The 26,282-nt window shown below is 44.4% G+C and overlaps 1 protein-coding gene across 6 annotated transcripts in view; it reads left to right on the forward strand.

The window, feature by feature from the left end:
- The window catches only part of CRACDL (CRACD like), a 60,888-nt gene extending 36,326 nt beyond the window's left edge, over window positions 1–24,562 (forward strand). For 4 of the 6 annotated variants that reach the window (XM_083501685.1, XM_083501682.1, XM_083501683.1 and 1 more), the window contains 5 exons: window positions 3,624–3,851; window positions 5,770–7,414; window positions 15,694–15,893; window positions 18,626–18,773; window positions 20,898–24,562. In XM_083501685.1, the coding sequence (XP_083357811.1) occupies window positions 3,624–3,851; window positions 5,770–7,414; window positions 15,694–15,893; window positions 18,626–18,773; window positions 20,898–21,040 (2,364 nt within the window). In that variant the 3' untranslated portion in view covers window positions 21,041–24,562. The remainder of the gene's footprint in view (window positions 1–3,623; window positions 3,852–5,769; window positions 7,415–15,693; window positions 15,894–18,625; window positions 18,774–20,897) is intronic. The other 2 variants (XR_014525772.1, XM_083501684.1) reach the window with 2 other exon arrangements.
- The last annotated feature ends 1,720 nt before the right edge of the window (window positions 24,563–26,282 follow it).

Genomic DNA, 26,282 nt, shown 5'->3' on the forward strand with positions numbered 1-26,282 from the left:
GAGTAAAGAAAGGCCATCCTGTATTTTATCTTTTGCAAACAGAAAATAATTTGAAATTAGTCCATAAGGGAGGGAGGAATACTGTGCCTCTCATCTCTGATGCTGCTTTTCCTAAAAGGAGACATTGGTTTTAATAATAATAATAATTTATTATTTGTACCCCTCCCATCTGACTGGCTTGCCCCAGCCACTCTGTGTGGCTTCCAGCATATATAAAAACATAGTAAAACATTAAACCTTAAGCTTGAGGGGGTCGCATAACTACATCATGCAGTTTAAAACATTTCTCATCTTCAAAGAATCCTAGGAACTTTCGTTAACATCTCATAGCGCTACAATTCCCAGCACCCTTTACAATTCCTAGGATTCTCGGGGGCAGAGGAATGTGCTTTAAGGGGATGTTGTGTACAGAGCCCTAGCTTTATAGAGGCATTTTTTTCTGTATAATAGACTTTAGTGTAGGACAAGTGGAACCAAATACAGAACCAAATACAGAATATAATACATTGTGGAATGCTCCAATTCCGTTCCAACTCCAGTTTTCTTTCATTTTTTTCGCCGTCTTCACCTGAAAATCAGTTTGCATTTTGTGCCCACTGAGCACAATCAGATCTTGTCCTCCTTGGGATTCCTCCCCTGAGTGATTTTGCACTTGATAAATCTCCTCCTTGTTTGGATGGTGCCACTCAAGCCGCAACTTGGCTTTTTAGCATACAGTGGTACCCCGCAAGACGAATGCCTCGCAAGACGGAAAACCCGCAAGACGAAAGGGTTTTCTGTTTTGGAGGCGCTTCGCAAGACGAATTTCCCTATGGGCTTGCATCGCAAGACGAAAGCCCATAGGGAAATGCTGGCGGTCGGGAGCAAAGACTTTCGCCCACAGCCGGCCTTCAGAAGAGGACCTCTTCTGAAGGACGGCGGGGGGCAAAAGTCTTTGCTCCCCCCCGCCTGCCTCCCCCCCCGCCTGCCCCGGGTGATCTTAAAATGCTGGCGGGCGGGAGCGAAGCGTTCGCTGCCGACCCCCAGCATTTTAAAATCTCCAAGGGACAGCAGAGAAGTCTCTGTCCCGGGGAGATTTTAAAATGCTGGGGGTCGGGAGCGTTCGCTGCCGACCCCCAGCATTTTAAAACGCTGTTCCGAAGCGGGGGGCGGGAACAGCTGCCCCAGCCGCCCCACTTCGGAACGATGTTCCGAAGGGGGGAGGTGGGTCGGGAACAGCTGCCCCAGCCGCCCCACTTCGGAACGATGTTCCGAAGGGGGGAGGTGGGTCGGGAACAGCTGCCCCAGCCGCCCCACTTCGGAACGATGTTCCGAAGGGGGGAGGTGGGTCGGGAACAGCTGCCCCATCCGCCCCACTTCGGAACGATGTTCCGAAGGGGGGAGGTGGGTCGGGAACAGCTGCCCCATCCGCCCCACTTCGGAACGATGTTCCGAAGGGGGGAGGTGGGCGGGGACACCTGCCCCATCCGCCCCACTTCGGAACGATGTTCCGAAGGGGGGAGGTGGGTCGGGAACAGCTGCCCCATCCGCCCCACCTTCGGAACGATGTTCCGAAGGGGGGAGGTGGGTCGGGAACAGCTGCCCCATCCGCCCCACTTCGGAACGATGTTCCGAAGGGGGGAGGTGGGTCGGGAACAGCTGCCCCAGCCGCCCCACTTCGGAACGATGTTCCGAAGGGGGGAGGTGGGTCGGGAACAGCTGCCCCAGCCGCCCCACTTCGGAACGATGTTCCGAAGGGGGGAGGTGGGTCGGGAACAGCTGCCCCAGCCGCCCCACTTCGGAACGATGTTCCGAAGGGGGGAGGTGGGTCGGGAACAGCTGCCCCATCCGCCCCACTTCGGAACGATGTTCCGAAGGGGGGAGGTGGGTCGGGAACAGCTGCCCCATCCGCCCCACTTCGGAACGATGTTCCGAAGGGGGGAGGTGGGTCGGGAACAGCTGCCCCATCCGCCCCACTTCGGAACGATGTTCCGAAGGGGGGAGGTGGGTCGGGAACAGCTGCCCCATCCGCCCCACTTCGGAACGATGTTCCGAAGGGGGGAGGTGGGTCGGGAACAGCTGCCCCATCCGCCCCACTTCGGAACGATGTTCCGAAGGGGGGAGGTGGGTCGGGAACAGCTGCCCCAGCCGCCCCACTTCGGAACGATGTTCCGAAGGGGGGAGGTGGGTCGGGAACAGCTGCCCCATCCGCCCCACTTCGGAACGATGTTCCGAAGGGGGGAGGTGGGTCGGGAACAGCTGCCCCATCCGCCCCACTTCGGAACGATGTTCCGAAGGGGGGAGGTGGGGCGGGAACAGCTGCCCCAGCCGCCCCACTTCGGAACGATGTTCCGAAGGGGGGAGGTGGGGCGGGAACAGCTGCCGCCGCCGCCCCACTTCGGAAAGCTGTTCCGAAGTGGGGCGGGGGGGCGGGGATACCTGCCGCCGCCGCCCCACTTCGGAACAGCTTTCTGAAGTGGGGCGGGGGGGGCGGGGACACCTGCCGCCGCCGCCCCACTTCGGAACAGCTTTCCGAAGTGGGGCGGGGGGGGCGGGGACACCTGTCCCATCCGCCCCACTTCGGAACAGCTTTCCGAAGTGGGGCGGGGGGGGCGGGGACACCTGTCCCATCCACCCCACTTCGGAAAGCTGTTCCGAAGTGGGGCGGGGGGCGGGAACAGCTGCCCCAGCCGCCCCACTTCGGAACGATGTTCCGAAGGGGGGCGGGAACACCTTCTGAAGGCGGGCAGGGGGCGAAAGTCTTTGTCCCCCCTGCCTGCCTTCCCAGGGGCTTTTAAATCGCCCCGGACAGCGGAGAAGTCCTCCGCTGTCCGGGGCGATTTAAAATGCCGCCCGCCAGCATTTTAAGATAGCCCCGCACAGCGGAGAAGTCCTCCGCTGTCCCAGGGTTTTTTAAAATGCTGGGGGTGGGAAGAAAAGCCCTTGTCCCCCCCCCCCAGCCTTCAGAAGAGGTCCGGGGACAGACTGTCCCCGGACCTGGCCTGAAGGTGGTTTCCCTAGGAACGCATTAATTGATTTTCAATGCATTCCTATGGGAAACCGTGCATCGCAAGACGAAAAACCCGCAAGACGAAGAGAATTGCGGAACGAATTAATTTCGTCTTGCGAGGCACCACTGTATAGGATCACATGGTCTGAAGGGACTTGATGACAACTTTGCTGAAGCTAAGCAAGTCTGGGTCTCTTTAGTCCCAAGATCGAAGACTTTGGGAGCCCTATGTGTGCTTCCATGGAAGAAAGGCTGGATATTAATTCAATAGGCAGCAATTCAGAAGCACTGGGGATGGAACTTGGAGCAGAAGCTGGAGTCTCAGTATAAGTGCTCTTCATTTTTGTTGTTAACTGAAATGAAATGACGGTAGTATTGATACTGCCTCTATTAAATCTATACACTGCATTATGGTCCCAGCAGTGTTTGCGGCCTTATGTATTCATTGCTGTTTACATCATTTTCCTATGTGCTACAATATGCTAGAAAGTGATTCCAACACTGATTAAATGTGTATTTAAAAATTCCTTAGAAACTTTCAAGTTTTATTGTATGTTTAAATTGTCCTCTTTTTAAAAAATAAAATCTGACTCTTCCCCTCCCTCTCTTCTGTCATTTTGGGCTTCTCCTTTAGGTCACACCAAGTCCTTTGAGATCCTCTTCTGTGGAAAGCCAGCTATTCCCCAGGCAGCCAAGTGCTAAAATTATATCTCTGCAGACATCTGACTGCAATCTCTCTCCTCCTGCTGATTTCGATACTCCAGCCGAGTTCTCTTCTTGCTTGGATAATTCAGCTGCTAAGCACAAGCTTTTAGTGAAACCACGAAACCAAAGATCCAGTAGAACAAGACGACCTGCTTCGGTAATAAACCAAAAAAAGAGAGATACATTAAAAAACCATTTAAAAACATATGTTCTTTGTCCCCATTGCTATGCTTCCTTATCAGTTGTGCTTGGTGAGAACTGCATGTGTGCATATTTAATTCCCCAGAGAACAAGGGACAACAGGATAGTAGAACCAGTTTTAGCAGCAATAACAAAGGAAGTGGAGAGAATAATCAAAGGGACCCACTTTTAAAAGTTGCCTTTCCTCTTATCGCCTCTTCGTGAGTCCAGAATTATTTATTGTAGCTGGAAATTACACCTATTGGGTCACTTTTTTAAAAAAAGAGTGGATGCTGGCATTCATTCTAAATGTGGAACACACACATTTCCTGCCTTGGCAGCAGTTACTTCAAGAATGTAGTGAATGTGTGAAACCACTTACACCACACTTACGATGTAACCAAGGTTCTACATTGAAGGGCAAGAGCCCTACATATATAGAGCAGGCTTTCTGCTACAAACATGCTCCTGGCCCTGCTGTTACCTGCACACAGGTGTAAATCACATGAAGAGGAGCTCCTGAATAGGGCTAGACATAACAAATTGAAAACTAGTTTAATTCCCCCCCCCTTATTATTTTCTACTGTGACATCTCTGATATCTCTTCATATGTCAAGATGGTATTTTTGGGTCCTTTTCTTTCACTATAATTTCTGGCATGGGAGCCGCTGCAGTGCGGATTCTTCTGATCCTACTTGGGTCATGATTAGAAGTTTCAGGATTGTGTGTGGGAGGAGTTCACTTCATGGCCCCTCCCCTTGCCAGCATTGGTCCAGTTTCTAGGAGGTAGTGGCCAGACACCATGATGTACCCCAGCAGGTAGGACTCTGTGGTTAAATGTGTTCCTTTTACAGCTCAGCCCTATACCTATCAACTTGGAAGTATGGTACAATGCAAGGCCACCTCCTCTGTAATTCTCCTCTCCCCCCCCCCCCCGCCCCAGGGTGGAGTAAAGGTAAATTGTAAAAAATAAGTGTGATTCTCTTCTCCGTTAGGCTTTCAGTATAGTTGTTAGGTCTTTAAATATCAGATATTTTAGTTTGCTTGGGAGTCTTCTGCCATTTGCACTGAAATGCATCCATCTGCCCTCCTTTTTAAGTGTTATTTTGTATGTGCGTATTCCCTCCCCCATTTTCCCTTAAGGGTTCTTGGTGATTGCTTTTCATGGCCAGTTTGGTTTGAGAAAAATTGTAGCAGCCAGTGGCCAAAAAGCTATTGTACCTCTAGAATGCAAAGTCTTGCTTTTAAACCATCCACATCCAAACTGTCAGTTAGCACAGTTGGCTGTGGTTAAACAGATGGATAAATACTAGAACTACAGGAAGATGCGTAATCTGTGTATTTTGTCAACATCATCCTGTGAAGATTTATATCAAAAACATCTCACATAAAAATAAATATCTTACGATCTTTCAGGAAGCTTTTTTCCCCTATTTTGAAAGAGAAAATAAAGATCAAGTGTAAAAGGGAGAGAGAGAAATTGTCACAGCTTATTAAAAAAAGACAGCTGAAATTGCAGTTTCATTGATGTTTTCTTCTTATTTAACGGCAGCACAAATAAAACCATTTGAGGAAAAGGAAAATCATTATTAAGAACTATGAAATGATGAAACTTAAGTTCATGTATACATGTTTTCATTACTTTTGCTTGCCCCATGTATTTAGTTGTTATAGCTCACTATAGTCGCTTTTCCTCCTATCGCATAATGATTTTTAATGTATAGTAATAAAAGAAAATTGATGTATAGTACACTTAAAAACACTGCAGGGAGTTGTCCTCTTTTTGGGTGAGCACTTGAGGGAACATTAATGATTCTGCCATCTTGAGCAGGTAAATAAAATAAAGTTGTGATATGCTGAACATATGATAAAAATCTTCCATTTCTCACTTGTAGAGGAACCTGTCAGAATTTCAGAATGACTTGAGCTGCACACCTGAAGAAGACAAAAATGAAAGGAATGAGATGCTAGCTGAACTAACCTGTGAAGGTGATAATTCCAACCATAAGAAGCCAACAAAGAGCTCAGATTTAGCAAATTCAGTGTACTCCCAGCAACTTGAAATGTCAAAAGATCTTCAGCATAATTTGAGTCACCAAAATGAAAAAACCCGCACTCTGCACACCACTTCTGAATCACATATGCTTCTCTGTGAAAATAAGCCAGAGGGCTGCCAAAATGCACAAGAAATACCACACACCGTATTGTCATTGTTTCTTCAGAAGAAAGAAGATACAGCTGCCCTAAATCTTATTGCAAACCAAGAATCACAAAGGGAGAGAGAGCACTCTGAAACACTAAAGATTTCCTCTTGCAGTTTATTAAATAGCACATCACTTAATATTTTAAATCAGGAAAATAAACAGACTTATGGTGTGCAATCTAAATATGGCATGCTGTCTGATAAGAATGTCTCAACCAAAGATGATGTGATCCCAACGCTAGGTGGAAGAGAAAAAAATACATTCAAAGACGCCAAGGCGCTTTTGGAAGACATTTCTAACAAGGGAACGATAAATGCATCTCCTTCACTGCCTGGCACCATCAGTCTTTTATCAAAAAATTCACCCCACGTCACAGATTTACCATATTCTGAGAGCAATAGTATTTCTCAAACTTCTTGCACGGTCCCATCACCACAAACAGACCAACCTCCTCCTATGAACCTAGAAAAAGTAAAACCAATTCAGGTGCTATCTGTATCCGATAAAGAAAACAGTCACCCAGCAATACCTGCTATGTTGATTTTAGGAGGGAAAGAATCCAGTGATCAAAGCACTGCAAGAAAATTCTCTGTCTCGTCAGCTTGGGGAAGGTCAAGGACTAGTAGCTTGAACATGAAGGACACTTTAGTGTATGAAAATCTACCAGCCATGCAGATCTTGCAGGCTAAAATTAAAAACTCTTCAAGAAACGAGAAGGTAAAAGAGGATACAGAGGTTAACTCCTGCCAAGAAAGAAAAGGCTGCACTAGCAAGTGGACCTCCTCATCAGAGTTGGAATCAGAAACAGCTGGGAGATCATCAGACAGAGTAGAAGCTAGTCCACAGCCCCAGGTCATGGCTTCAAAACCAGTGCTGAGTAACTTTTCCGCTGCTCTTCCACAGCAATCAAGTACTGCAGAGTCAAGTTGTGAAGAAAAAAATCCCTTCCAAGTCAAGCTTAGATCCACATCTTTATCACTGAAATATAGAAACAGCTCTTTGCAGGAATCAAAGGAGGCTAAAAGATACAGTGCGGAGTTTAATGTGGAAAAAGAGGGACTACCTTTGACATCCCTAAAAAGTGAAAAAGCAGAGGCTAAAAAAACAAGTGATGTAAATGCCACCAGCTTTTTAACTGAAAGCCTCAAAGCTAAATCAAAGGCCTCTGAACAGGGTAGCACAAAACCTCCATTGCCAAGGAAACCTATTTTGCAACACTACTTTATTGCTGGCACTAGCACAAACATAGAAAAGCAGGAAAAGGTAACCAAATATCCTGAGTTGAAAAATGAAGGCAAAGATTTGGAGATGAAACCAAGCCCACCCGAAGTGCCTGGTAAGAATACTCTTTCTTGAGACTTTTGTGTGCATAAATTAGGGGTGGGGAACTGGATCACTGTGTTTGCCCAAAATGGTCTCAGGACGATTTCAGAGGCCTTGCCAGGCCTGATTAGGACCCCAGGTCAGAAATTTCACACCTCTGCCCTGAATATATTTAAACTGCAAGATCTTTTAAAAAAAATACTGTGAAATCACTTTTACAGCGGCAAAACAAACCGTAAAGTAACCATACATTTTTTACAGGGTGCCAGGAAAGGATAAATCTCCTACAGCTCCATCAGCAGTCTGCAAAGCTCAGTAGCTTGTGTTTTATACTGTTATCATTAATACATGCATTAGTATGTACACTGTGATGTTTGTTATGTTTCTGTGTTGTAAACTGCCCTATGGGCTTTTCACAAAGGGAGGTACCGTATTTTTCGCTCTATAAGGCACACTTTTCCCCTCCTAAAAAGTAAGGGGGAATGTGTGCGCGTCTTATGGAGCGAATGCAGGCGGGAGGCTCTGCTCAGCGCTCCCTTTAAAGATCCGCGTGGAGCGTGTGTGCGGCTCTTGGGGGCTTTTCCCTGAGGAGGGAGGGGGGCTGCCCTTCTCCCTCCTTGGGGAAAAGCCCCCAAGAGCAGGACACACACTCTGCAGGCTCTTTAAAGGGAGCGCGGCTCTTGGGGGCTTTTCCCTGTGGAGGGAGGGGGGCTGCCCTTCTCCCTCCTTGGGGAAAAGCCCCCAAAAGCAGCACACACACTCTGCAGGCTCTTTAAAGGGAGCGCGGCTCTTGGGGGAGGCATAGCTGCACGCAGCCTCTCCCGGGCGGGGGAATGAAGGCTCCCCTTGCCCAGCAGAGGCTGCGCGCGGCTATCCCATAAGCCAGGACAGCAAGTGGGATTGCTGCGCAGCGATCCCGCTTGCTGTCCTGGCTTCTGGGATTCAGAATATTTGTTTTCTTGTTTTCCTCTTCCAAAAACTAGGTGCGTCTTATGGTCTGGTGCGTCTTATGGAGCAAAAAATATGGTGTATGAATTTCTTATATACCTGTTTAGGTGGGGAGAGACCTGACCAGCCTCAGCAAAGCCCCAATGCACCTCCAGCTTACAGGGATACTCCGCCTGGAGCCGAAAGGGGACATCCTCTACAGGCTCAAGAGAGGGTCTCCTCGTGAGTTGGATGTGCAGCAGGGCTTTGCCGAGGCACTTCAGGATAACAGCTGACATGTTGGTAAAGCTGTGTCTCAGCTGAGCAAGCCCCCTGAGCAGGCACAGTTGGGCTCTGGGATGGGTCTACTGAGGGAGGTGTATCCCGGCACCTTTTTCTCTCTGAAAAAAAAAGCACTGTTTTAACTTGTGATAAAAATGAAGCAGCCAATGTCTGATATAGGTATGCCAGTACTCCAGTTTTCCTGTTTATTATTATTTTTACAACCTTGAGTCTAACTAGCAGGTTTCTTGTTTATATAGCTCCATTAATTTGCATCATACTTTACAAGGTGGAGTTGGACAAATGGAAGAGAACAGATGGAGAACAGGCATATAGGAGGGAGACACTTGAGTAGCCAGGGATTAACACGGATTAATGTTGCCCCAGCAAGGAACAAGCTGGAACAGAGCCCCTATATAGCAATAGTAGAGGCAGTAAAAGGTAAAGGTAAAGGACCCCTGGACAGCTAAGTCCAGTCAAAGACGACTTTGGGGTTGTGGTGCTCATCTTGCTTTCAGGCCGAGGGAGCCGGCGTTTGTCCACAGACAGCTTTCCAGGTCATGTGGCCAGCATGACTAAACTGCTTCTGTTGCAATGGAACACTGTGACAGCAACCAGAGCACACAGAAACTCCATTTACTTCCCACCGCAGTGGTACCTATTTATCTACCCACGTTGGTGTGCTTTCGAACTGCTAGGTTGGCAGGAGCAACGGGAGCTCCCGTCATTGCGGGGATTCGAACCACCGACCTTCTGATTGGCAAGCCCAAGAAGCTCAGTGGTTTAGACCACAGCGCCACCTGCATCCCAGTAGAAGCGGTAGCATCAGGTTAAGCCTAACCTGGGCTGCGAGATGCTTCTCGCCTTAAATTGCCTAGTTGTCTTCAGTAATCTGCTGCGATGGAGGAGTGGAGGAGCCTCAGGTCTTTCAAAGTCTTCTTTCAAGGTGTCCACTGAGTTAGAGGAAAGCAGGTTGGGCAGGGGGCAGCGGAACTGGCCCAGGAGGTTCATCTGAGAGCACTTATGGGGCTGCCTTTGCTTGTCCTTCCCCTCCTGCTTCAGAGTGCCCACCCTCAATCTCTGAAGATGAGAAATCCAACTCCAGCATCATGACACTATCTTACCAACCATGGTAACTCTCACTGGCAGTAACCCTTTTTTAGATGTTCCTTAGCATGGACAGTAAATGTATTTATTTAAGCTTATTTCTGCAAAGCCTTTCTGAAAACAGTTCATGTGTCTTGCCTTTCAGAACATTGGTCTATTTAACGAGATCCCAAATTCAGTCTCTATGTTGGGGAATCTTTATTTTCCATTTTTCCAAACTAAAATTTTGTTCCCTGTGTGCCAGTGGTCAGGAATGGTAGAATTTGTAGCACAACATTGGGGTGGCTACAGGTTAGCCAACCCTGTTTGAGATTATTCATGGTGCTGTCTCACTGTCACAAGGCCAGTTTTGTAAGGAGGCAGTTTTGTACTGATGTCATTACACTTCGTAACTGAGACTCTAATAAGAGCTCATAGATGAGGTGGAAAATCCATTTGACTTCCAAGCATTTGCAAATCTGGTGTGCCCATATCTATATGCCCATCTAACTTCAACAGTGGCACTCTGTTTGTGCATTTGAAGATGTAACGGGTGCCAGCTGGCAACAGCCCTACAAACCAGAATTTCCTACATTTCAGTGGTCTGGAGGGATATGTAACTAATACTGTGAAAACTCTGTATGAGTAAAACTGTTCATACGCTGATCTTATAATGTTACTTTAACTTCTCTTGATGAAATATGTTTTGATTTGCAATTGTAAGCTGTCTTGTAAATGAATAAGTAATTATTATTTTTATTTTTTACCTCAAGGATTAACACCACAGGGTCTTATAACTGCGGTGTGTGCTGCATTGTGACCATATATTTTGTAGTGCTTGGGCATTACCTGTAGGCTAAAGACTGATCCTCAAGATGAATAGTGTTGCAAGATGCTCATTTATGCTCAGTCAGTAGATCATGAGGCGCTTAATCTCAGGATCGTGGTTTCGAGCCCCACGTTGGGCAAAAGATTGCAGCGGGTTGGATTAGATGACGTTTGTGGTTCCTTCCAACTCTTCCAATTCTACGATTCTATAATGTTTAGTGTATATATGCTGCTTTAGTGGTGCAAATGGGTCATAAATATGTCTTTAACTCCGGTGCCTCTTTACTTGAGTGACAGTGCTGGAAATGGATAGACTTCACATGCAATAGATGCCATAGTTTTCCAAACCAGACTTTCCCCACCCTTTGGAGAAGATACATTTCTACCTGATATGTTGGTGGAGAGAATGGTACCCACCGTATTTTTCTCTCTATAAGACGTACCCGACCATAAGACGCACCTAGTTTTAGAGGAGCAGAACAAGAAAAAAAATGTTCTCTCCCTCTTTGCTCAGTGCCTCTCCAGCAAAGCGGGAGGAGAAATGGAAGGGGCTCCGTTTCTCCTGCCGCTTCGCTGAAGGGGCGCTGTGCAGCTTTCCCTCTCTACGCAGTGCCCCTTCAGCGAAGCGGCAGGAGAAGTGGAGCCCCTTCCATTTCTCCTCCCGCTTCGCTGAAAGGGCGCTGTGCAGAGAGGGAAAGCTGCGCAGCAGCTCTCCAGCGAAGCGAAGCCAGGAGAGCAAGAGGGATCAAGCCAATTTGGAATATTGGCTACCCCGCAGCAAAATGATTGTCTGGAATGAAGGTTTGCAGAGTAGCTCTACCACAGCTGACCAGACACAGAGCCAAGAACACAATGTGACTGGCTGTTGATGGTCACATCCGGGTAGCTAATGACATTATGAGCAACGGCATTGGATTGAATTACTCAGCACAAAGCTAGTAGGCTCGCTAGCTTGGGCTACTATTGGTAGTCAATATAGGCTGACAATAACATCACATTCCAGTGAGTGCCTGCATGGGAGAATACATAAACACCCTTCTGATACTAGTCTCTTTATTTTTCACTCCTTTCTTCCTAATTTTTAACATTAGATTTGCCTTGTCCTCTTCTTGGACCGCAATGAGACTTCATTCGTCTAAGGAAAATTGTTCTTGCACAATCTGCTCTGAACTTTCTACCACTCAGGAAGAGGGGGAAACTGTGACTGAAAATAACCCTATCCAAATTTATTTAGCAACATGACATTTAGTAGCTCATCTGTATAAGTGAAATGCAGATGATGTAAACAATGGCATCATTTTTACAGCTTCTCCCTCTCAAAGCATTTGCATCCATTACAATAATTGGGTGGTTTCCCCCCTTTCTTTTTTAAAAAAAATGTCCTTGGAGTACTGCCACACAGCTTGCTTTAAAACTGAAGATTCATAGATGTGTAGAACAGAATATTTTTTCAAAATTCCAGGTATAATATTTAAAAAGGAACCTAATGAATACTAGCTGAAGAAATATATAGTAAGAATGATAGCAGCCTCTCCAAATGTGTTTCTTTCTGTCAGTCTCTCTCTTTGGGAGGAAATGTACCAATGATGTAAAGCAGAAAATCCCCACATGATAAAAAATAATACCAAGCTAGATCAACACATTGCTGCTTGCTAATGATATCCCAAAATCTTCTGCTTGAGGTGAGCTGCTCTATCCTGCCTAATGGAAGGTGAATTCTGATTTATTGTGTGCAGATCTTTTGTTAGTAATCCCAGAACAAAACAGACCATTTATTCAGTTTACTGCTTCTCTTTGTAGCAGTAATGGACAGAAGCAGCAATCAGACTATGAAAAGAGTTGGCTTCAGGACTCTGGGTCCCACCCTGATTTATGACATCCTCAGTGTTTTGTGTTGCCAGAGTGAGTCATAAATGCTCACTTGACTGCCACATGAATGGTTCTTATTTTTCAGCCATTCAAGGTGATCTAGTATCAGGCCTACGAATAGATAACAAGCAGTTATTCTGAGTGCAGCCATTCCTGTCTGTGGTATGTGTGGCTCTCAGGCTTCTCAGAAGGCCAAACAATATTAGGTTCAAACTACCTGAGATGGCGGGACGCGGGTGGTGCTGTGGGTTAAACCACAGAGCCTAGGACTTGCCAATCAGAAGGTCGGCGGTTTGAATCCCCGCGACGGGGTGAGCTCCCGTTGCTCGGTACCTGCTCCTGCCAACCTAGCAGTTTGAAAGCACGTCAAAGTGCAAGTAGATAAATGGGTACCGCTCCAGCGGGAAGGTAAACGGCGTTTCCGTGCGCTGCTCTGGTTCGCCAGAAGTGACTAGTCATGCTGGCCACATGACCCGGAAGCTGTACACCGGCTCCCTCGGCCAATAAAGCGAGATGAGCGCCGCAACCCCAGAGTTGGCCACGACTGGACCTTTACCTTTTACCTGAGATGACAAGATATGCCTGTGTGTTTAAACCAGGAGCTGCCTACATTGCATACAAATGTTTATTTCATTCTTCTGGTTGTTGTTGTTTTGCACTGGACATTCTAACATTCTTCCTGTTGGTGGTCTTGTTTCTGCCTTGAATTCCTTCAATGTTAGGCTCATCCACACTTGTCCTTGTCCCATGCCTAGAAGACACACAGGTCTGAGCAATTTCCCACTTGCCCCGTGCTTTCTAGGCATGGATCCAAGCAGTTTTGCCTTCATTGCGCTTCTTTCCCCAGGAAAACCTGCTCTTTAACGCTAAATCACAAGAAACTGCAATTGGCCAAAAACTCCATTGCTGTATGATCCTGCTGAGTGCTAAATATCGGGTTTCCCCTGGGGAACGCAGCAGGCCAAACACAGGTGTGGACAAGCTCTTCATCCCAAATGCTGCTGCTCATTTGCTGTTTTCTGTTTGTCATTCCAATGATAAATACTCCTTTCTCCTAACTGACTTTCCCTCTCTTCCCAACCTTCGCTTTAAGCTTCTTGTACTCACTTTCAAATGTCGCAGTGTTTTTGGTCCTTAATATTTGTTCTCTCTTCTTTCTCGGTATGTTCCTCCCTGGATCCTTCAGACTACAGGTGCCAATTCTAGCCTAAGATTAGCCCCTTTCTCAACCTCTCCTCTCCCCTCCCTTTCCCCACTCCTTTCCAGCCCCATTTGCCTCTGTTTTTCCCTTTCTGCTCTTGGTCACTTGAGTACCACCTCCTTGATATTTGAGGCTGCAATGCTTGACAAACCTACCTAGGAGAAAGGACAGTTAAACTCAGTGGGACTGACTTCTGAGTAGACATGTACAGGGTTGCACTGTGAACTCTCTGGCTCTATTTGTACATCCTAGCCCCTGTTTAGGTCGCATCAGTTTACCCCTTCTTCCTTTTTTAACTTCCCTTCCCATTCTTCTCTAAAGTGCCTCATCTTTGCATATTTCACATATTATATAATCTGCCCTGCACCTAGAGTTCCACAGAGAGGGCCCAACAAACATTTTAAACCATGATATATAAAATCAAGTCAAAACAAATCGTTAATCATTGTGGCAGCAGCGGAGAAATAAAAATACAGCCAACAGATAAAATCATTAGAGTTCGCCTTGTCCTTCCCCAGTGACCTGTGCAGAGAAGTCCATCTTCACCTACCTTAGAAAAGACAGTTTATGTTGGAGACTGATGTACCTCATAGCTGGGGTCATTCCATAAACGTGGAGCCAGGGCAATTGTAAGCCTGCATGCAAGGACTGCATTTTGTTTTGCTTTGTCTTTATATGCATAGTTTATTGGTTTTTAAGTTTGGACCGCATTCTATTTTTAATTATTGTACACAGTGCTATTTTTCTAGAAAAAGAGGTGCCGAAACTCACTGTGAACGCCTCCCTTGTTCTCTTATAATGGCAATGGTGCCCACCTGAGAGGGGCCAGAACTCAGTTCCAAAAAAGGGGGGGTAAAGAAGCTGCTGTGATTGTACAGCACCCAGCATATCTAACCACTTTGTTACTAATAAGTAATAGGTGTATGCACATCTACACTAACGGTAACTTCAGAAGTCGCCGAAGAGCAGTTGGTGGTCATAGACCAGGCTTCCTCAAACTCGGCCCTCCAAATGTTTTTGGCCTACAACTCCCATGGTCCCTAGCTAGCAGGACCAGTGGTCAGGGATGATGGGAATTGTAATCTCAAAACATCTGGAGGGCAAAGTTTGAGGAAGCCTGGCATCAACAAATGAAGCAAATACTGTGTAAAGAAGAGGTGGCTGTTGTAAGCATTATTGTAGATGTATTGTGGGCAGCTTCCTGCATGCAGGACAAGCACAGAAGGAAGCATCCATGGCTCTTGTGTTGATCTAAAAAGCCCCAGACAGCTTGGGTCTTGGATACCTTAAGGACTGCCTGAGGCTTTATAATCCCCATTCAGTCACTAAGATTGTCCAAAGGAGTGCTTGTTGTTCACTACCAGCATGTCACTGAACCTCCCTAAAGTGATTTGTGGAGTAGTGTGCAGGATAACAGTTCTGCACTAGCTTGCACTCCTTCTGACTGTACAGTGGTGCCCCGCAAGACGAATGCCTCGCAAGACGAAAAACTCGCTAGACGAAAGGGTTTTGCGGTTTTTGAGCTGCTTCGCAAGACGAATTTCCCTATAGGCTTGCTTCACAAGACGAAAACGTATTGCGTTTTTTGCAAGTTTGTTTCCTTTTTCTTAACACCCTTAATACAGTTGCAACTTGACTTCAAGGAGCAACTCATAGAACGCGGTGTGGTAGCCTTTTTTGAGGTTTTTGGCGATTTTTGAAGCTTTTCCAAAACTTTTCCGACACCGTGCTTCACAAGACGAAAAATTCGCTAGACGAAAAAACTCGCGGAACAAATTAATTTTGTCTTGCAAGGCACCACTGTATATAACATGGGCTTCATGTAACCCAGGCATCTATAGTCATGCCATATCCATTCCTCTATCAGAGTCTGCAGGAGAGAAGCAGGACAAAGGTCAAGTTCAGAAATCCGAAGCTGACAATATTACAGTTTTGGAGCAGTTTTCTGGGGTGTGTATATGTAGAGGTTTCTCCCTAGTGGCTGGCCATCTCTTCGGTTCACAAGCTTTGCTTTCTTTAACACTAAGACCGACTTTCCTTCTCCAGTAACAACAGACTGAGTTTTCCTCTCCAATACCTTTCTTCCCAAATTATCTCAGCAGAGAAAAGTGTGCCTTCTCCTGTGATTGCTGCAGCAGACACTGCAAGAGGAACTGAAAGCCAGACAGTGCCAGCCTGGATTACCATAGCAAAACAAAAGCAGAGGGTCATGGAGCAAGAGCTTAGCAAAGAAGAGAAACCGGTGGCTGCGGATAAGGCAGACGCAGAAAAACAAATACAAGAGAAGGAGCGAATGGAGGTAATACAGGTCATCCCTGCTTGTGACCTGCATTTGACATTGCATTGGGGCTCTTTGCTTTAACCTGCTTCTGCAAAGTATCTTGTAATCAGTTAAGGTTGGCAGGTGTTCACCAACTTTGCTTCACGACACTGCTATTATTCAGATGTGTTTTTAAGCCAAGAATTGCATGCAAACGTTCAGCAAGTGTAAAAGCGGGTAGATAACTTAAGTTCTGAGCTACACGGGGCTGTTTGTGTTGGAATTCACAAAGAATGAATTCCTCAAGCACCCTTAGACTTTGTTCTCCTTTCCCCACACCCACACACTTTTTTTGTATTTTTAAGTAAGATATGTGTGTGGTGGAGTTTTAATTCTGTAAAGGGCAAGTGCTCACCTGATGCACCTTTTTTTCTTCTATAGCAAATATCCCAAAGACATTTGAGCCCTTTTTGTAATCAACCCTATTCTTCCTTTTGCAAAGGTGGAGCTCACCTTTTGCAACAGTGGAGCTCCTATCTCCGATGGGAGCTTTTTTTTTTAAGGAGGAGGAAAACCTTTCCCATGTTGCAGCGTTTCCTTCAGCCTTCCGTTTCTTTATACAATTAAAACAACCAGGAAGAGCTCAGCATCATGGGAGAAGTTGCTGTAATGACTGCAGCAAATGTCTGTATGCAACTGCCCTAAAGATACCTTTTTAATCTGCAGTGCATCACTACAGAATATAACTGTTGCAATACCAACAGCAGAAGGCAGCAGTTTTCAAATGAAGCATTCATTCTGACCAATTCATCTCCCTTTGTTCAATTTGCAACTGTGGGAAACCAGAACACTGTTCTCCATTTCAGTTCTGAGCATGTCTTGAAAGCTCAGCTGATGGAATACTTAGTTGCAGGAGTGTGTGCTTTTCCTTCTAAAAAAATCTATGGGTTTTAATCTGCCAGTAGGGAGAATGGAAGTCATGTATAGCGTACATGTTTGAGGATATACACTGAAAGTATATTTACAGGCTTAAAGACTCATGTAGAGATAAATGTTATGTCATCCTAAAAAACATGTTACATTTTCCCTGTAACCTATAAACCTTGGCAAGGACTTGAAGCAGAATGAGAAATTTGGCCTCCAGTACTCAAAATCAGTTATTTCTGGTATTGAGATTAACCAGTATATAGAAAAAACGAACTAAGACACAAAAGGCACCTCTGATGTCAATGTCAGCATTGGAACCAAAATCTAGAACTGCAGCAGTGATTCTGCTGTAGTTTTTCTTCTGTAGACGTTACTTGTCTCACTGTCTTCTGTGGTAAAATTATAGAACTAATATAGTTAATTGCATAAATCATTACATTATTCCAACTCACTCATTTCAGTGCAAAGAAATGCAATGCAAATGGATGGTGGTGGAACATAACCAATTGCAGTTTTTTGCAGACTGAAATTACTGCAAATGCCAATTGTATTCGCTGGATTCTGTTTTGATCATGGGACAAATAAATGAGCTTTGGCAATTTCTGCCTACACGAAGCATGATTTTTAACATAGACATGCACCCTATTCACCCTATGTAATATTCCTTACATTTAGCTTTCTTGATAAAACTAATGTTTTTGTGTTGTGATCCTGAATTAAGCAGCATTTTTAGATTGCGGAAGGGGAAAAAACCCCATTAGTGTTGTGAATTCTATGGTTTTATTTCTTTGTGCTAAATGTTGGTTTTGGTTCAGATCCCAGGCCAAAGTAAACTTTGTTCAGATGAGTAATACTTGAAAGAAAGAAAGTCAGTTACGTTCCATTGTGTAGGACATTTCCAAAGGATAGTGTGCAGAAAAACTTCCATTTTTGGTTTGCAAAATTTCCTGTAGATTGTCCAATGTAGATTTGGTCTTACAGGAAGGTGAGTCAAAAAGCAATTGTTGTTTCCACATTGTGTGCATACCTTTCTAACCACCCTAACAGTCTGTCTCTGACAGAGAAATTAGTATGTATTATCAGCATACAGTAGTACCATCCTGCGAATAAAACTAGCTTAGAGCAGGGTTCCCCAAACTTGAGTCTCCAGCTGTTTTTGGACTACAACTCCCATCATCTCTAGCTAGCAGGACCAGTGGTCAGGGATGATGGGAATTGTAGATCTGGAGAACGAAGTATTGGAAACCCTGGAGCCATTGAGGAAGACAGAGGCTTGACCAGAAAATGGCTGAAAGGGTTAAGCAACCCCCTTCTCTTTTCTTCAGTTTCCTTACATTCTGACCTGTACCACCCTGAGACTGCTTTTGGCTTAAAACAGCACTGGAGCAAAATATAAATTCACTGGTGTGTCACATTTTAAAAGAGCAGGGGCCATTGCTGCACAGCCATAGCTCCCTATTGTCAATGGGAAGCGGTTTGCTGCCAGTTTTGGCTTGTGCTTGCCCTCATTATCAAAAGAGGCCTTGAATAATTTGCTGTGGCTGCAACAGCTCATCTCCAAGTGCTTCTAATTGCATAATTCAAAATCCCCAAAACAGTTTTCCAGTCTGCAGACTATGAAATGTTTATGGAGTGTTTACAGCTCAGATGGCATAAATAGGGCAAGTGTGTGTGACATAAGACCACATTATTCTATTGTTGAGCAGGGAGCCATGTCTGCTGCTGAGTTTCTTGTGTTCTGTCAAATCCCTACTGTGGTTCTCTTTCCCACTGAATTATTTAGAACAACACTATCCTATGGTGTGTGTGGTTTTCTCTCTCTCACCCCCCCTTTTTTTATTTAGGAAGTTCTGAGGCAACAGACAGATTTCACGCGAAACACATCCTTGCCTTTCCCACCCGCAGCTTCTTCTGAAGAACAGAGAAAAGAAACTAAGTCAGATATGCAGGAATCTTTGCCAGGAGGCAGCTTGCTGTCACACCATAACCCTGGTATGAAAACAAGATGCTAAAATTCTGACATAGACCCAGGCTGTAAAGTATTTTCCATCACACAAACAACGTTCCCAGTTTTTATTAGGGGATCACAAGATTGGGCATTTCTGCAACTTCTTCCTGATGGCATGCTGCTGGTTTTATTTATTTAAAGAATTTATAAACTTGTACACCTTTCACAAATACCATGGTAGTGCCCAAAAAAAGAAATTAAAAATGAAATACAAGGTTAAAACAACAAGATTGCATCAAATCTGTCTGTAAAACCAGCATAAACCATGTCTGACAATGCTACCTGAAAAAGCATGGCTGAATTAAAAAAAGTTTCAAGGAGGCATTCAAAGGGATACAGGGTTGGTGCCAGTCTATTTTCCAGGGGGAATGCATTCCAAAGTGTGGGTGCTACCAGTGGCGTAGCGTGGGTTGTCAGCACCCGGGGCAAGGCAAGTAATTTGCACCCCCTAACCCGTGGATTTGCGCCCCCTAACCCTAACCCCCAGATGTTGCGCCCGGTGCAGCCGGCCCCCCCTGCACCCCCCACGCTACGCCACTGGGTGCTACCATGCTAATACCTCTGCCCAAGTATTCATTAAGCAAACTTCCAAGGTGTGTTGCAGCCTCAAGGTGTCTTCACTAGATGATGTAGGGGTTTAAGTAGGAGGAGGTGGGGAAAGTCAGTCTCTCGGGTAAACAGCTCCTAGGCGGTTTAGGACTTTATATACTGTAGTAAAACCTTAAACCTGTAGTTCTGATTTCACATGCTGTTAGTGGGACTGAGGGCTCCCCCTCCACATCATACATTTTTCAGCCACACATCTAAAAATAGGACATACAGATGTGATGAGCATTCCAGCAGGTGTATATCTGCTTACCCAAATTTGGGGTGGGCAGCAGTTGTGGCCCTGCCCATCTCCCCGGGCCGGAAAGAGTCTTTTCACCCTTGTGGCCGGCCATTGGGCTCTTCCTCGGCTGGCCACGGGAGGTTGGTGGGATTGCCCACCAAAATGTGAATCTATGTGGCCAACGAGGGCATCAGTGGATGGCGGGAGCTGGGCAGCAGACCAGAGTGAACAAGTCTTCACTCTGATCTGTCTCTGCAGGATAAAAGCCAACTGCGGCAAGGAGTCAGCAGTTCAGTTAGTGGAAGAGCAACCCACCCTATATGCTGTTCTTTAGACACCATGTTAAGAAGATCTTGCTGTGGATCAAAATGGTCACCGTATTCAGGGCTGGGAAGGAACTTGCCTCCAAAAAAAAGGGGGGGCCCGTTGGGTGCCTTCTTCATATCAGTCATCACAACTTTCAGTGGATAAGGCATTGGGTGGAATCCTAAGTCTGTTTCCTGTGTGTGGGGCATCACCTCGACTTAAGCTGGTGTGATATTGCTGGGTACCCCGGTAAAGGGGTCTGAGCGGAAGTTTCTGTCCTGAAGCCAAACGAAGAGCAGGCAGGCCATAGAACTTCCAGTAGCAGTCTGAGGAGTTGAGTTGTGTCTTGAAGTGGTTCCATAACCCAAGCATGATCCTGTCAAAGCTTCAGCCTGCAGCCGGGAGGCTGATACAATGTGCACACCCAATGCCTAAGCCAAAGCCTACTTAACATCTTTAATCAATGAAATTGTGGCCAATTTTTAATCCCAGAAAGCTGTTGTGTCAAGTTTCTTCCACCTGTCCTCACCTCATGCTCCCGTCCACACTTTGTGCAAGTCTGCAAAGGCTGCCTTGTCGGAGATTGACTCTGATTCCAACATATATACTTCAGCAAGGGCAGGAAAAGTTCCGGGTTTGCTTCTGTGCCCTACATCAAACATGCTGACTGAACACTTTCTGTAGCATGAACAATAAAATGATCCCTACAAATGATGCATATGATTTATTGGGCACTCTAAATTTAGTTCAGGTGTGTGCTACAGAATAACCTTTATCGCAGCAAATTTAAAAGTGTTATTAGTAGGTTATTCATCATGGACTAGGATTCTTAAAAAGATTTTTCAGCATCGCCTAATGGCACTTCATACCATAATGGTTAATTAAGCTGATAGGGCAAAAAAAATCCTACTTGTTATTCTTGAGCATGACACTGCTATTAAGTAAGTAAGCGATATTTTTGTTTTCCACACAGTTCAGTCTTCAGTGCTGATTGAAAGAGAAGATATAAAGCCACTTAAGAAGGTCAGTCATTCTTCCCCAGAACAACCTTCATGGATGGAACTTGCCAAAAAGAAATCTCAAGCTTGGAGCGACATGCCTCAGAGGATAAAATAGAGTATGCATTTTTATGCATAGTTGTTCTAGATTTTTTTTTTTTATTGGGCTATGTTAATTGAACAGATAGTTAATCATGAAATCTATTATGTTGGCCACACATTTGTATTCTTAACCCACTGTGTAGCAGTGAAGATTCTGCTAGAAAGCTAATGCTGGGCACTTTGTTTTTTGCTTGGAAAAATAATCTGTTGCAGATGATGTTGCTTATCTTACATCTTCTTTGTTTCTTCCACACCTGCAAAATGGTTTGTGATGTATAAGCTTTTGGAATATTTACTAACTATTGGTTTACCATTACTTTGTTACCTTGTAACTAATCTTCCTATCAAAGTTCTTCCCCCCCCTTTTTTTTTTGAGCTATGAAACTAATTTCCTCCCCAGAAACACACATGCAAAACAAATGATGTTAGGTTGATAGATTAACAGAAAATTAAAAACTGATAGCATTGTGGAGTAAACGTGGAAATAGGCTGGAATGCTGGTTTATTCTCTGGACTGATTCAGTCACTACTACTCTCTCCCCACTCCCCAAACCTCTGCACACTGTTGGGTCAGGATCAGAACCATGCATTAGACGTATGTGCTGCTTGACAATACCTGAGAAAGTCATGACTCCACTAGAAGAACCCTCATTTATTTGAACTCCAAGTAGGTAGTATAGTTACAGGAAAAGGGAGAATCTGTATTCAAAAATTCAAGATCTCCTGTTGCAGTTGTTGATGCAGTGAGGATTGGAAGAAAGAGCAAACATTCTTGATTTTGCCACATCTAGTCGACTAGTGGGCATTCAGTAGCATCTGAACAGCCCCATGATTTCGAATCCTAAACTGAGCTGACAAGGAATTTATTTATACCCGGGATGAGGGATATGTTGCCCTTCCAGATGTTGCTGGGTGGGAACTCCCATCATCCCAGATCATGGGCCATACCTGCTGGGGTTGGCCAGTGGGGAGTTGGACTCCCAACGGCATGTAGAGGTCCACAGGTTCCCTTCTCCTGATCTACAGCTATGTCAAAAATTAGACCAGGCACCCCCAAACTCAGCCCTCCAGCTTCTTTTGGGACTACAGTTCCCATCATCCCTGACCACTGGTCCTGTTAGGTAGGGATGATGGGAGTTGTAGTCCCAAAACAGCTGGAGGGCCAAGTTTGGGGATGCCTGAATTAGACACTGCTTTAACCTCCGTTTCATTATTGTATCATTTTCTAATCTAGAAGCTCAGTTGCTGCTCTTACACTTTGGAGAAACGACCTCATCCATGATATTGGATAGTCATAATGCCTGCTAGAGTTTTCACATTATAAAGTTATGCACAGCTGTAAAAAATAAAAGCCAATGTCACACATATGTATAATATCACAACAGAAAATTCGAGACAAAACTGGCTGATGCTACTTACTTCCTTATCTGCACAGTTGGGGTATTCAGCCCGTGAATAAATGCATAGCCGTTGGGTTCAGGGTCAGAGGGGGGAAAAGACCAAACTTCAGTCCCTAGTAAGGGAGACAGTTGGCAAGCTTTGTTTATCTAACAAAGGAGAAAATATTACTTTGTCCTTCATTGTACACTGATAATCCAAAATTGCTTGGATGAGTGGCCTTCATTCTGCCCTCTTTTTGCATGCATGTTCAATATACATTTTCAATTATGTTACAGGTGATCGCTAGGATTTTGTTAGCATGTGATGTAATGCTGGATATATTTTTTTTTCCTGCTGCTGTTACTTTAGGTGCCTTTTGATGTGTAATAAAATGGATACCATGTAAAACATCTTTCCACGGCAACAAAAATAACCATTGGATTTTATACATAAGGTACAGCCTTAGCACCTTCCGTATTCTTGAAGGTGTGGTATCAGTTAAACTGAATTTATTGAGTATCTTGCAGTATTGCAGAAAGGCACTAGATTGGTGGCAGAGTTCATGCTTTGTTTGTGCAAGGCTCAATAGTCACTTGGGCAGCAATCCTGGTTCTCTCATGTGGCAGACAGAGGCTCAGGCCTTATCTATGTATGTACACCAAGCACCTTAGATAAGCCACCCACGTAATTCTGAAAACATGGTGTGTGTATGTGGGTTTTATTACCACCTTTCGCCTAACCTGCTTTAACTCCCAAGGTAGTGTGCCATGCATGGAGTGTTTACAAATGTTTTCAGTATGTCTCAAGTCCATGATTTTGGGGTTGAGCATCCTAAACAGGAAAGCCCACTCAAAGTGCATGCTTCTTGTGATCATCAGCAATATTCTTATTACATGCCACCGAAAGAGGGACCAGGGATGCAAATGGTAAATTATTAGAAAGCAATAGGAGTACATAATTCCAAGAATGTGGCTGTGTGCATACTGCATTCCATAGAAAGCTTCCACTTTAAAATAACAAAACAAAAAAAAAACTAACCCAAATTCCCTGTGATAATCTGAACCCTGGGGAACTGTGACTTTGTGTAAACTACGGCTAGTGAGAACAGGCCAGAAATCATGGTTTGATCCAGGCTTGTTCTCACTAGCTGTGCTTTAAACAAAGCCAGAGTTTCCTAAGTTCAGACATGCTTTTGGTCTCCTCCTCCTCCTACCATGTGAAAGAGGATGGAGTGTGAGCCTGAGGTTTGCCCAGGTTCATTTGTGTAGTGGGAAACCATGGTTTACTATTATGTCCGAACCGAGCCCTAGACTTTTCAACATTTTAAATGCATATTTAAAGATGCCTTTGCTTTTGGAAATTGTTCAGATATTGACCTATAGTTGAGCTTTATTCCAAAGTGCTAGGACAATGTTGATACTATGTTACTTTTTGCATATCCTATGTCAGCCAAATGGTTAAATTTGGCAAACAGGACACACAGTACTAATCTGTGTATTTGCAGTGAATAGAATGGCTTGCTTTCTATCTCTACTACAAGGAAAAACCTTGCAAGGAATTTTAAACTGCATTTTAGTTTAGGAGCGCTGCAGTGGACTATCTACCATGTTCTGTTGTTTAATGCACATGCATTTTCTATCACTTCTTCTAAAGAAATGCAAGGCAGAGGTCAGTCATAAGCTATGTCTACAAAGAAAGTAACTGCTACTTAAATCACAATAAAAATAATGACAGTCAAATGCTAGAGGTTCCCCCCCCCCAAGCAGAAATGATGTACTCTGTATTAACTACAGCATATGGAGTAAAATGCAAGGCTAATTTTAGACGGAGAACACTTCTGGTTTTAAATAGTTTTGTAATATGTAAACTTAACTGTGAGTTGTGTTTTTTAAAAAACATTGTAAATCTTGCTTCGATTTTTATGACTTGCACTATTTCTAATTTTTGCTTCTCCGTGTAATGTTAACTACCTTAACTTTACATCTCTGCAATGTGCTGCACATGCTGAGCATGTTTACGTGGTAGCAAATCCTAGTAAGTCGCATGGGACTTACTCACTAGTAATCCATGTTTAGGATTGCAGCCTTAGTTTTTTTTAATGTCGACTAAATTATTTTTATTGTTTTGTATAGAGAACTGCAATAAACTCTTGAGTCCAGAGTATCTTGTTGGACATTACTGACTGTGTAATGTGTTAACACATGCTGGACACTATCCATGGGGATGTTAGAAGCTGCCTTACACAGAGTAAATGTCTGTGGGACAAGTGTATATGTGGAGGAACCCTGAAACTAAGGAGAAGACAGCTAGCAGGCAGTGAAACTCCCTTGATCTGCTTTGCTTCCCCTCTCCATGATGCAATCATAGCCAGGGACCGTTGCAAATAATGGATATAAAATGGCACTGTGTTCTACCAGCTGCTGAACAAGCTCCAGTGGAGAAAATCCTGTGTCAGAAACATTGCAGAAAAGTATTTTGTACCTCCTCTTGCCTTGGCCTTGCAGAGTTTTGAAATCCATGGTGCTTTGTGTCTAGATAGCCATCCTGAGTATTGCTAAATTAGAATATTTGGTTTGCAAGGGTGACAGAGGACAAAAAAAGGTTAGGATGTGCACTAACTTTAGGCTGTCGGGGTTATTAACCAAACAGCCCATAGAGCACTGTGAGATTTCCTTCTGAGTAAACATGCATAAGGTTTCAATTTAAATGGAGCGTTCCTCATCAAATTGAAGTGAATGTAGCCACTGGGCAAAATCTTAACATGGCATCTATGAAGAATTCTAGACTTGCCAAATAAGACAGCCTGTCAAGAGTCTAGGCATGTCTACTCAGAAGTAATTCCATTGCACGTGCTTGGATACTCCCAACTATGTGTGCATAGGATTGCAGCTTTAGCAGTACAAAAACATTTTGCTTGAATGCTTGCACCCAGAGCTTCTTACAAATCGTTAGTGAGGGGCAAATTGTGAGATTCTACAACGTGAACGTTTTGTTGCTCTCTGATTTATAAATGTTCCTTGAATGTTTTGGGGTAAGCAAGGTTTCTGTTATTCTCTACTATATAAGTATATATTTTTTAAAAAGTGGTATGATTGCTGAGGTCCCTTACACAGCCACTTTTGTTATAGGATCTTTCAATGTCCACATTTTGCTTGGATTTTCCACTTCTCTGTGTATATTGGCTCAGTGCCCAGAACACCTATCTGTGAATTGCTCTCCAACAGCTTAAGTGGATGTCATCCAGGAAAATCTTACTGACTATTTCCTCTTTTCAGCAACAACGATCCAAAGAAGTAGTGTTTCAATAAGTTCTGTGGAAACTTTATTTGGGGCAATTCAAATAAGGAACCTAAATGTCTTCGTTTCGCTTTGCAATATCTGCCTTCCTTGCCACATTCTGCTCTTACTACTAGAGGAAAGAGTAATTAACTTTCCCTTTTTTTTGTACATTCTTTTGTTTTGTTACAGATACTTTGTCAATCTTATATTATGCACTGCACATTTAGCAACCTAAATGATTGCTGTTCTCCGAGGCTCTTGAAACCATCCCTGTACTATAGCCTTTGACTATAAAAACAATAGGCATTATCAATTGAGAAACCAGCTACATCCTAGAAATTCATCATCACTGCTATTATCTATGCCCATTTCCAAATGAGTGTCCTTTAAGAGATTATTTAATGAAGGCCAATGCAAGTGAGAGAAAACACATGAGCTATTAACTTGAGAAGAATCTCGGGCCACTTAGTGCAGTAAACAGTGGGCTACTTTTCTTGCGATTGTACAAAGTGCTGAAAAGAGAACTAAAATAGACACTGCTCAAACGCTTATTATCTACGTATCAACATAGCATGAAAAGGAGGAGTATGCAGTTCAAA

Source organism: Podarcis liolepis (assembly GCF_965112155.1).
Source record: "Podarcis liolepis genome assembly, chromosome: 4".
Classification (NCBI taxonomy): domain Eukaryota; kingdom Metazoa; phylum Chordata; class Lepidosauria; order Squamata; family Lacertidae; genus Podarcis; species Podarcis liolepis.